This window comes from Macrosteles quadrilineatus, unplaced genomic scaffold (assembly GCF_028750875.1).
Source record: "Macrosteles quadrilineatus isolate MER2022 unplaced genomic scaffold, UCM_ALF_1.0 Scaffold_4__1_contigs__length_99947679, whole genome shotgun sequence".
Taxonomy (NCBI): domain Eukaryota; kingdom Metazoa; phylum Arthropoda; class Insecta; order Hemiptera; family Cicadellidae; genus Macrosteles; species Macrosteles quadrilineatus.
The window spans coordinates 73,330,282-73,343,356 of NW_026542597.1; the positions used below are offsets into that span (position 1 = coordinate 73,330,282).

Genomic DNA, 13,075 nt, shown 5'->3' on the forward strand with positions numbered 1-13,075 from the left:
GACTATAGTTTTTTCCACAATTAGTGGGTTTTGATACCAAAATGTATCGATTCTCGATTCTTGATACCGATACCAATTTTTATCTTATATATATTTATATATAATATATTTAATATAATATATAATATATTTACTTTGTCTTTGTCATAAAAGTAGTATTATGATAATGTTGTGTTTTCAAGTAAAGAAATAATGCAGCAATAAAAAATTCTAATAACAATTTTTTTTTTTTACCATGAAATCTTCCGCGTACCGTAAGTTAGGACATCATCATTGACTGCAGCAGTTACAGAAACGTGATCGTTGTCGTCCGCGATCACGGCAAAATCATGAACATTTCCCGCGGCCGTGTATACATCATAGTCGTCTCCCGCGGTCACGGAAACGTAATCGTCGTCGTCCGCGATCGCGACAAAGTCATGAATATTTCCCGCGGCCGAGCAGATATCATCGTCGACTCCCGCGGTCACGGAAACGTCATCGTCATCTCCCGCGGTCACGGAAACGTCATCGTAATCTCCCGCGGTCACGGAAACGTCATCGTCGTCGTCCGCGTTCGCGGCAAAATCATGAACATTTCCCGCGGCTGTTTAGACATCACCGTCGTCTCCCGCGGTCACGGAAACGTCATCGTAATATCCCGCGGTCACGGAAACGTCATCGTCATCTCCCGCGGTCACGGAAACGTTATCGTCGACATCCGCAATCGCGGCAAAATCATGAACATTTCCCGCGGCCGAGCAGATATCATCGTCGTCTCCCGCGGTCACGGAAACGTCATCGTCGTCTCTCGTGGTCACGGAAACGTTATCGTCGTCTCCCGCGGTCACGGTAGCGTTATCGTCGTCCCCAGCGGTCACGGAAAGGTCATCGTCGAGGTCCACTATCGCGGCAAAATCATGACATTTCCCGCGGCCGTGTAGACATCATCCGCGGTCACGGAAACGTCATCGGCATCTCCCGCGGTCACGGAAACGTCATCGGCATCTCCCGCGGTCACGGAAACATCATCGTCATCTCCCGCGGTCACGGAAACGTCATCGTCGTCGTCCGGGATCGCGGCAAAATCATGAACATTTCCCGAGGCCGTGAGGACAATCATCATTGGCTTTCGCGGTTACGTAAATGGAAGACGACGATCGCGGCAAAATCATAAAAATTCCCGACTTTGAAATCAAATTTAAGACTAAATCCCGACTTTTCAAGACCATTTTGAAATTCAATACTAATTCCCGACTTTCCCGATTTTCCCGACTACTAGACACCCTGTATTACACACTAAACATATTGTACAAGTAAGTACGTTTAGCCTATACCATTTAATACTTTTTGATGAAATGGCAACCATACAAAGTAGATATTTTAAGCCAAGTATGAATTTACCCACCCGTTCCTGTTAAGCCAAGTATGAATTTACCCACCCGTTCCTGATTTGCATGATAATCTTTCAGCAGTGTTGACATCTGAGTTCTTCCGAATCCATAGGGCGTTCATTATTCTCGATATAAACTTTCTACAAGGTTCACAGCTGAAGATGCCAAACTTGCGAGCTTGTTTCAAGTAGCGATAGAATCGGATGGCTCCACACACGCCACAAACCACTTTCTGCGGGATCAAAGGACCTCCTGGAACCACAAAATCGTATTTAATATGACTTCATCTCTGAATTTACCAAACTAAGATCAGCTGTGTCTTCAGCAAAGATCAATGGTTAAAGCCCAATGATTAGTTACAGATAAGTCCAATTCAAATTTCCAAACGATTGAAAAGCTAATGACTAAACTTATGGGATGAACCGGCAAATTCTGTTAAGCAACCACTAGGCCCATAACTTCCCAGCTATCCATTTACTGTAATAGGCTAAAACCTAAACACATTTAGAACTATTCAGAATCCACATCAAGTTTTGACAATAGCATAAATTGTATCCTGTTAAAAAATACTGTGTTTTTCACTTTTACAAACTGATGATTGTGATTTTAGGTATAAAAGTAACATAAATACCTGCAGAAAAAGGACCTTTGATGGCAGGAGCTTCAGGCTCATTGACCTTGAGTTTGGCCTTACGCAGGATAACTTTGGAGCGAGCACGAGGCTGGAAGTCCTCATCCTTCACACTGGAGCCTGCAGTGCTCACAGACGAACTCCACCCACTAATGCTCTCCGCGTCACTAGACTCTCCAACTGTAACAGACGATAAGAGTTAGTCCTACACCTGCGAGCCTAGGCTACAACGAGGACACTCAATCCCCAGACCAAAAATATCCATTGAATAACCGCTGACAGTTACTGTGCTAGCAGTATGAAGTGGAATAATGAAAGTTTGCGTTTCATTTCTTATTTTAATAAAATTTGAAATTGGAGCATCCTGTGACTGTGAGTTACCTCTTCTGCTGCATAGCTATGTTTCTATCACATAGCATCCATCACCTGAAGAAAATGTTGAATTATTTTCACTGAAACAATGTTGATATCATCAGGGATATATATTTTTGGAGGAACAGCATCCCTTATACGGTTAAGCTCTCTTCCAAAAAGTATTACCTTGGCAACTTCACAAGGCATCAAAGGAGATTCTCTATACCGTACATAAAATTTATGTCAAACCCACCCTTGTAAAATAACTGTACCTATTACCTATTATACCAAATACCTATTAGTATCTATTACCTATTATAATCAAATACCTACCTACCTACCTACCTACCTACCTACCTACCTACTTACCTACCTACCTACCTATAATCAAATTGAACATTTATTTACATTCATATAGACTATTTTTTTTATTTTTCAGGATTGTGTAACCTAAAAATGTATATCAACATAACCAGCTTGCATCCTAAAACCTGTATCCTAAAACACTAGGCAAAGTTTCCAGTTTGGTTTTATTTCTTAAATAGATTCAAAACAACAAATTCTACTCAGAACGAAGCTCAACAAGTAGGCCTACTTATTAAGTAGAGTTTTAAAGGTGCATCCTATAGCCTTAATATTGATTTACACATCCAGAGTTTCATCAAAATCGGAAAATCATTTAACTTCGGGCCTGGGCGGAAACAAATTAAATAGGGGTTTTGACTTCTGGGGACCAAAAAACAAAAAAGTAGCCAACAGTGGTCCTGGAACTAGGTATTTCAATGACGATTATAAGAAATAGCTAGGGTGAAGTGGGGTAAGTGGAACCAGGTTTTAGCATACAGTAGTTACATACAGGTAACTTTGACCTTACATTGCTCAGGTAATATTATACTTGTAATTTGTGAACATTTTTGTACCATATTAACTACAACTACAGTAGGCTATTAGCATTTTAGACACATTAACTTAAAAAAAGAAAAAAAACATTTTTCTAAATATAAAGTTAATAACAAATTTTTGTTTTGTGTTCCAGTTGCCCCATCATGGGAGCGCAAGTGGAACCACCCACATCTGAATTATAATATATTGCATTTAAGAGAGCAATAAGGGCAAGTGGGTCAATGGGGAAATTTCCTGTAATTCAGGGACTTTTTGAATTAATAAAATATCTCTATGCGTTTTTAAGTTACAAACTTTTTCATAGACCTTTGCGGAAAACTTTGTAGGCCTTAAATGTAAAGGAACGTAAAATTGTAAAATCTTATAAAAATAGCAAGGAAATTATAATAAAAAATAGCACTTACATTGTGTGTGGTTGTACTATAACTCTCAGGGCACATGATTCACTTGAAAAATGTAGGCTACTGTAGGCCCTATAGTTTTTTATATCTAGCACATGGGCTATTATTATGGTCAGTTAGTGAAAAAAAAACCCCGTCTTCTCGAACTGTTTCTAATATTCCACTTGACCCACCGGCAAAATTTTGAGGGCAAGTTACCGGTACATTTTTCATATGTTATTTAGCTTTTTAAGGTTAAGAACCTTAAAACAAGGTCCAGAGAACACAATAGGATGGCAATTGTAAAGCTGAAACTTCTCATACGGTATCAGTTGATTGATAAGCAGCGGTTACACTTGCCCCCTGGTTCCACTTACCCCACTTCATCCTACTGTTAGTTAGGCTTACCCTATAGGAAAATTTTAGAAAAAATGCATTATATAACCAACTAGCAACTTGTTGGACCTTATTACACTTGGTAAACACAAATATAAACAAATTATAATACAAACGCAAGACCATAAGATTACATCATGTAGGCTATCAAAGGCCTAGTAAATAACAACTTAGTAACATAAAAAACAGCGGTACTTACGTATTAAACGGAGGCCACATTTTGTCAGCGCGCTGCAGCGGTTATGTTAGGTTGGGTTATCATAATAGAAACTCGTCTGGTATCGTTCGATTCATAACGAAGCGAGGAAAGTCCTACACACATAATATTTACGATAACCCAACCTAACATAACCGCCGCAGCGCGCTGACAAAATGTGGCCTCCGTTTAATACGTAAGTACCAAAACAGCTTTCATAATCCAAGCTTTTTAACCTAAATAACTTTAGCCAGAACTAAAAACATAAATTAACTAATAATAAGGCCTATTCTACCTGCAGGCAGGAAAATAAAATTGAGCAAGCAAACTTACGTTTCTTCCCAGTCGAAGAGCTGGAGGAATCATCGTCAGTAGTATCGACAGAAACTCTCAATTTCTTTACTCTGATACCTTCACTGGAGTCATGAGAACTTGTATCATCGTCGATGTCTCTGAATCTCTTGTTGGGCTTGATAACTCTGGACGAGTGGGCACTACGCACTGGCAACACAAATTTTCTCGCAATACTCCTCATAGGATTGGGGCTTCCACTGGGAGTTTCTCCATTTCTTCCTGGACACTTAACAGCTTTCTGCATTTGATGTTTGAGAGTTTTCTTCCTGAGTATATTCTCGTTTGAAGAAGGCTTTGGCACATGTTTTACATCTTCACTCTTGCAAACTTGCTTATTGATTGCACCACTAGGCCTACTTTGAGAAGTTCCTCCGAAAGGAGATGACAAAGGTATTGTCCGTTGTTTACCAACCATGAATGGGTTGAACAAAACTCCCCGTGCTTTGTGTTCATTTTCTACTTGTCGTCTTCTGATAGAACATTTATCTGCAGCAAATTTTATCTCGTGTGGACTGAATCCGTGAAATGGAGGACTCTAGAAAATAATAACATACTGGTATTATAGGTTCCAAGACTTTTCAATGACATAGAAAATTCATTTAGGATAATAATCATAACTGTGTGTGTTGGCTTAAGTTAATAAGTGTAAGTTATGGTCTTGTTTATTTTTTTCAATGAGATCATTTATCCTCAGAGTTAGGTGATTTAGGAATTAGATAATGCACTCACCTCTGGGACTTTGATTTTACTGTAACCATGATTTAACTTTGATCTAACTTAACTTACAAACATTTTTGATTAAGTTACAGTGATAAAATATTTTCTACCGCCACCTAAACTTCATCTTATGACTTAAACACGATCAGGAAAGCCTATACTTAAGCCAAGTTATCTGCAGACATGGCAACTGTGAACACAGCAGGATAAAAATTAAGAAAACATCTTGACTTTATTGTATAAAATCAAATTTAAACGCTTAATTAGGCCTAGCAGTTATTCCTTAAAATTCCACTCACTTGAGAATTCAAAGCTTAGAAAATTAAGTTTAGGCCCTAGTCTATATTGATTTGTATTAGGTAGGCCTACGCATGTCTGAGTTTTATACGTGTAGACTATATTTGGTATTTTTGTATTATCCGGAGGCCACCCTTATGCAGCAGCACGCTGCTTGGTTATGTTAGGTTGAGTTATCACAAATATGTTTGTAGGACTTTCCTCGTAATTGTTATGAATCAAGCGATACCAGATGAGTCATACTTTCACACACCAAATCCCCTCCAAGTGGGCCAAGGTCAGGTCATTGATCGGAGCGTGCGCATCACCTGTCACCGCCTATATCTGGATCAGTGTCCTGCTTGAGTGATGACTCATCTGGTATCATTCAATTCATAATGAAACGACGACATAATGAAAGTCCTACAAACTCATAACCGCATACGGTACATAAACATAAACACAGAAACCCAACCAAACATAACCTCCGCATCACGCTATACCTACTTGGCGGAGTAAATGAGCCAGCTGGTAGCGGCGACGCATTCAACTCAATCCTCGCCGACATTGCTGCCTTCTGGGAGGCAGAACTCAAAAGTCGATAATTGTAGGCCTAAACTTAATTGTGTCAAAATTTTACAGTAGGCCTAAGTCAATTAAATTATGTTCTTTCCAATTATGTAGCTAGTTTGGTCTCAAGTAAAAAAAATCTGTCTTAAATAAAACAAGTGGCCTCCTGGTAATACAAAAATACCTTATGTTTAGATTCAGAAGCCTACGATGGACATGATTTTAAGTTAGGCCTAAGTTAAGTTTTAGGTTATATGTTACCTAAACTGTAGACCTAGGACTTTTAGTTGGGTAGCTATAGTGGTCATAGTAAGTAGCCTACTTGCCTTAAATGGTAATCAAAAGGTCATCAGTTTGATCCTGATGAAAGTTAAATATGGGCTTGTAAAATAGCAAAAACCTACCCTACAACATATTAAACTTTCTGAATTGGTAAACTTAGGTAGCTTTCAGATGGAATACTTAGACCCAGCAGTCCTTGATAGCCTAAATTAGGCTATAAATAAATGGCACTGGTTAATGGAACAGCTTGTCTAGATAAAAAAAATCCAAAAGAAACAAACCCCCTCCCCTCATACAACACTCATACTTTGGTTAAAATAACGGCTGCACTTTACTTTAGGTCCTACACTCATTTGAATGAAAATATTGATTATTCGATTGTTTCATTCGATAAATCGTTTGGTTAGTTAGGTTAGGTTAACCTTACCTAACTAACCAAACGATAAATCGAATGAAACATACCTAACTAACCAAACGATATATCGAATGAAACAAATCGATAATCGATCGATATTTTTATTCAAAAGAGTGTAGGACCTAAAGTAAAGTGCAGCCAAAATAACTCTCACCTAGGCCTATTTAAGGTAGGCATACTTAGTGTGCCAAACATCAATGCGGTAGCTATCAAGCTATGCTAAGGTAATACTATTGCAAAAACTATGCCTAACAACCATGGATAATGACACAAGTTCTAGATTAGCAAGTTAAGTTAATTGCATCATTGGCTAACCTAAAATATTGATCAGAGGCCAAGGCATAATATTAGATCCCAACAAATTAACTTCTTCTAGGCTCTTTACGGTAAACTTAAAAGTATTTCACTTTAAGTCTTTTGAAAACTGGAGCCAGATCCTTGAAAGCTCTGGTTTCGTTTGGCTGATGTAAACAAAACAATGTCATCCATGTTGCAAAGTTTACCTACTTACTAGCCCAATTGTGTAAGTGAAGCCTGTGTAAAAATTATTTTATAAAAGCTTAGCACCAAATAGTAAATCTACTAACCTGAGATTCGTCTTCACGGCCAAAAATGAATCGAAATATAGCCAAACCAAGACAGATTTCTTTCGCTGCCTTTGTAAATTCGTTATCCTCCACTGGGGTAGTATCCGATGTAGGTCTAAACGCACTTACAAGTTTTCGACCAGAGCCTGCCAGTTTGGCTGGCTTTCCTGGCTGCCTACTTTTAGTCATGATTAACTAAATGATTATTATTGTTTCAAAACAATCGCTATACATGACAAAGAAAATCGTAAGTACATCGTAGTAAAATATATTACAAGGACATAAACACGACATTACGCTAGACGTCTCAAATAAGTCATCGTTGTCAGGCTGTCCAACTGTTTAGCTAGTAAGCTGAAATCGCGGGAAACAATCTGCTGCCAATTAGATCTTCTCATACTCTCCTTTCCATTGCGTTAGATGAACACTGTAACAAAACCTTACTGAAGCATAATATATGCTCTCATTAAAAAATGACCATCAGTATTCGTGTGGACTATCCCCAGCATAATAGAAAAATTCATATTTGCCTAAAATAATTGAATGACCAAGGTAAGCTGGGTACAGTTTCGAATGATCGAAAAACTACTAACTAAGATCCTACTAACTAAGTGACCTCTTGGGCAAATGCTAAAACAAAACAGCTACTATTTGATTATTGAGTTACAATTTATTATAATTACAAAGCAACATCACAGAGAGTGTGGTTGCACTGGCTAGCATTGCAAACTACTCAAAACATAAAAGTGCAGAGCAGAGCAGAGGACGCCTTCAGTGATACCTTTTATGATGGTTTGGAAGTTTCAAATTATAACTCAAATCAAATCATTTATTGTCCATAAACATATATATACAATGCATAGACAAAAGTCACCAATGTCAAAATAAAAGAAAAAAGAATACAATTTCAATGTATATAAAACAATATTACCTCTTAGTGTACAAACCTGGGCTCAACTTAGATCACTCAAAATGTAGTTTTCCAAATTGTTATGCCGAATCGGTTAGATCTGAAATTTTTGATGAATACGGTCTTTTTTTAACTAGCCAATTCTTCAGAGCAATTTTGAATTTAGTGCCTTATAATTCCTTTATATTGTTTGGTAGGAGGTTGAAATAAATTGACCCCATCACAAAAGGACTTCTGCCAGTTTTGTTGAAATTCCTCCTCACACGGTGAAAATCATCCTTCCGTCTCGTGTTGTACCTGTGGATTTGACTATTTTTATTTGTGTGCTTTACATCATTTTTCACAAGCATAATTAATTGATAAATGTATAGTCCATACAAAGTGAGGAGATTTAAATTAACAAAAATATCTTTACAAGACCTTTTGTACCATACTTTGGCTATCAGTCTGATTGCTCTTTTCTGGAGAACAAAAATTGTATGTAAATTACAGTCGGGAGAACTTCCCCAGAAAATAAGGCCATAAGACAAGAAAAGAAATATGACACCAAAATAAATTCTTTTTAACGTATCTGTATCTAAATAAAAAGATATTCTTCTGAGGAGGCTGATTCCACTTAAAAGTCTAGATCTTACATGAGATATATGATTCTTAAAAGTTAAGGTCTGATCTATATATAGTCCCAAAAACTTACAGCACTCTTTACTTTCAAAGATCACATCATCCTTAACTAAATCTATCAGAGGAATGCCCGTACTACTCAATCCGAAAACTACAATTTCTGTCTTATCTAGGTTGACTTTGAAATTAATATTTTCAAAATATGAGCTGGCTCTATGTACAAATTCGGCCATGCCCTGCTTGAGTTCATCAAAAGACTGAGCCCAGCATACACCTGACGTGTCGTCAGCATACATACTAATTTCAACCTTATTGATAGCAGGAAAATTACTAACATAGATGTTATACAGATAAGGGCCCAAAATGGACCCTTGTGGGACTCCTGAAACAACATGTTTTTGTTCTGACATGACATTGTCCAATGACCAACCATTGTCATAAAAAATCTCTGTATACTGAATACGATTGGTTAAAAAGCTGCTAATCAACAATGTCAGCCAAGAAGGGAGGCCAATCTCAACTAACCTATTGACCAGGATTGCATGGTTGACCCTGTCAAAGGCTTTAGAGAGATCCAAACACACCCCAGCCACTTTACAACCACTATCCAACTTGTTCAAGGCAGTGTGGACAAATTCTGCAGCAGCCGAGGTAGTACTCCTACTCTCTCTAAAGCCGTGTTGGTATTCAGGTATTATGCCAAGTTCAGTAGTGAACTTTTTTAGGTGCTTAAGCATAAGTTTCTCCACAACCTTACTGAAAGTGGATGTCAAAGAGATGGGCCGATAATTGGAAGCATTATCTTTCGGACCCTTCTTGTGCAATGGTTTTACAACAGTTAGTTTTAAAACATCAGGGAAAATACCACTAGCAACTGTATATTGTAACAAATGACACAAAATAGGAGCAAGTTCATATTTACAATCTTTCAAAAGCTTTGGAGAAAAGTCATCCCATCCACAAGATAGTTTGTTAGTAAGGCCGTTGATCAGCGCTGCAATGTTTCATCCAAGGTTACCACAGGGCACATAGGAGTCTCATCCCTACTATTTGGTTTCAACAGAGATGTGATTTGGCCTTTAGAACAACCCTCAAATGGGTTTACAAAAAAATCATTGAACAAGTTACTTACACATACAGGGCTATTTACAACAACATTTTCCTTATCTTTCAGAGAAATATTTACAAACTCATTTTTACTTACATTAGTCAACCTGAGATTATAGACCAGAGCCCAAGCACTTTTTGAAACATTCTGAGAGGAGTCTATCTTAGATTTTATTAAGCTAGCCTTCTCATTTCTTACCTCAAGTCTAAACTTGTTTTTGAGTTGCTTATAAGAATCCTTAAAAGCTAGATTGCCTGTTTGTTTGAAAAGGTATGATTGGTATAACATATCTTCCTTTAATTTCAAAGTTTCATTGCTTAACCTAACCTTATTGGACAACTTGTTACCATTGCTGTCACTATTTTTAACATTTACTTTGACCGATTTTTTTGGACAGTTCCAATCAAGGTACCACTGCAGTGTACCAGAAAAATTTTCCCATTTAACATTTACATCATTAGAGGAGTAAACATTTTCCCAACTTTCGGTATCTAGACACATTTTTAGGCTATTTACATTTATATCAGAGAAACTTCTTTTAGAAGTTCTTCTTATGCTACTTTTAATATTTACATGAGATAGGCTGTCATCAAATACATCAATTACCTGACGAGTTGAATGATTCCCTAAAAAAACTCTACTAGGGTAAGTAGGATTGTTAGCAACCTTAGCGGAGTCCTGTCTCTCGGGTACAGATCTAGGCTTGGCTAAAGGGCGCGGCCTATGACTGGGTTTCAGTACCTCAAATTCCTTGACAAACAACCCACTAGGCCAGAAGTCTGGGTTTAAGACCCGTTCGAAGTCCTTTTCAGGAACCTTAACTTTAAAACTAGAGTAAAAATCAAGCTTAGTCACAAGTTTTTCAGTTTTTAGGTTAGTAATTATGTTTTCATTTTTAAAAAAACTATCGATTTCACCTGCGGTTGTTTCCGGAGCACATCTAGACACAAAAATACTTTTAACTCATTTCTGCAGCCTTAATGGTTGATTTCAACAAGTTTGAGCCTATAATTGTAAACAGGGCACATAGGAGTCTCATCCCTACTATTTGGTTTCAACAGAGATGTGATTTGGCCTTTAGAACAACCCTCAAATGGGTTTACAAAAAAATCATTGAACAAGTTACTTACACATACAGGGCTATTTACAACAACATTTTCCTTATCTTTCAGAGAAATATTTACAAACTCATTTTTACTTACATTAGTCAACCTGAGATTATTGACCAGAGCCCAAGCACTTTTTGAAACATTCTGAGAGGAGTCTATCTTAGATTTTATTAAGCTAGCCTTCTCATTTCTTACCTCAAGTCTAAACTTGTTTTTGAGTTGCTTATAAGAATCCTTAATAGCTAGATTGCCTGTTTGTTTGAAAAGGTATGATTGGTATAACATATCTTCCTTTAATTTCAAAGTTTCATTGCTTAACCTAACCTTATTGGACAACTTGTTACCATTGCTGTCACTATTTTTAACATTTACTTTGACCGATTTTTTTGGACAGTTCCAATCAAGAGGTCCGTGAAGTTGGCGTACCCATATTAGCGTATCCACTTTTGATCATACCAATCGTTAGTTCTCGATAGTTCCCAAATTTTTTCGTTAGTTCTCAAAAAATAAAAAAAGTTATAGCCGATTATAAGTGGGTACGCTAACTTCACACTTCCGGGTTCTAGCACGGGCCGTTTTCTGAGGAGAAATGTTTACATCTATATACCAATCGTTAGTTCTTCGTTAGTCCTCGATAGTTCCCAAATTTTATCGTTAGTTCTCAAAAAATAAAAAAAGTTATGAGGCATACAAAGTGGGTACGCTAACTTCACAATTGTACAATTTCCAGCGGGCACAGTTTTTTTACTATAAATGCCTATATCTATATACCAATCGTTAGTTCTTCGTTAGTTCTCGATAGTTCTCCAATATTTACGTTAGTTCTCAAAAAATAAAAAAGTTACGAGGCATACAAAGTGGGTACGCTAACTTCACAACTATACAATTTCCAGCGGGCACCGTTTACTGACTATAAATGCCTATATCTATATACCAATCGTTAGTTCTTCGTTAGTTCTCGATAGTTCTCAAATATTTACGTTAGTTCTCAAAAAATAAAAAAGATAAGAGGCATTCAAAGTGGGTACGCCAACTTCACAATTATAGAATTTCCAGCGGGCACAGTTTTTTTACTATAAATGCCTATATCTATATACCAATCGTTAGTTCTTCGTTAGTTCTCGATTGTTCTCCAATATTTGCGTTAGTTCTCAAAAAATGAAAAAGTTACGAAGCATAAAAAGTGGGTACGCCAACTTCACAATTATTATAGAATTTCCAGCGGGCACAGTTTTTTAAATAAAAATGCTTATATTTATATACCAATCGTTAGTTCTTCGTTACTTCTCGATAGTTCTCAAATATTTACGTTAGTTGTAAAAAAAAAAAATACGAGGCATACAAAGTGGGTATGCTAACTTCACGATTATACAATTTCCATCGGGCAACGATTTCTGACTATAAATGATTATATCTATATACCAATCGTTAGTTCTTTGTTAGTTCTCGATAGTTCTCCAATATTTACGTTAGTTCTAAAAAAAATAAAAAAGTTACGAGGCATACAAAGTGAGTACGCTGACTTCAAAATTATAAAATTTCCAGCGGGCTATATACCAATTTTTAGTTCCATGCACTGTAATTTGATTCATCTTCACACAATGGAAATCAAAGTACACTGACATTAGAATAACTATCACATTATGATTCTCTCGAAGAGAAAGGATTTCTTATCAGTTCCAGGATAGCGCGCGCTTATCTGTGATATCCGCAATAGTAGTTGCAGGTGTCACTTGGTTAGATTATTTTTTAGGAGTGATAATTTTGATTACGGTATCAAAATGATTAACAGTTGAATATGTTCAATTAATTAGAACATCCAAAAAAGACAACGCTTCCAAAAATTGGTTTTAGATAAGCAATGAAATCATATTTATACCTACTTAGTTGTGT

At 37.0% G+C, this 13,075-nt stretch overlaps 1 protein-coding gene across 1 annotated transcript in view; it reads right to left on the reverse strand.

Moving 5' to 3' along the window:
- Positions 1-7,645, reverse strand: part of LOC128993051 (histone-lysine N-methyltransferase trithorax-like) — a 29,562-nt gene extending 21,917 nt beyond the window's left edge. The window contains exons 1-4 of the mRNA XM_054416805.1: positions 7,435-7,645; positions 4,567-5,122; positions 2,005-2,184; positions 1,422-1,625 (exon numbers count right to left, since the gene is read on the reverse strand). Of these exons, the coding sequence (XP_054272780.1) occupies positions 1,422-1,625; positions 2,005-2,184; positions 4,567-5,122; positions 7,435-7,623 (1,129 nt within the window). The 5' untranslated portion in view covers positions 7,624-7,645. The remainder of the gene's footprint in view (positions 1-1,421; positions 1,626-2,004; positions 2,185-4,566; positions 5,123-7,434) is intronic.
- Between the last annotated feature and the right edge of the window lie 5,430 nt (positions 7,646-13,075).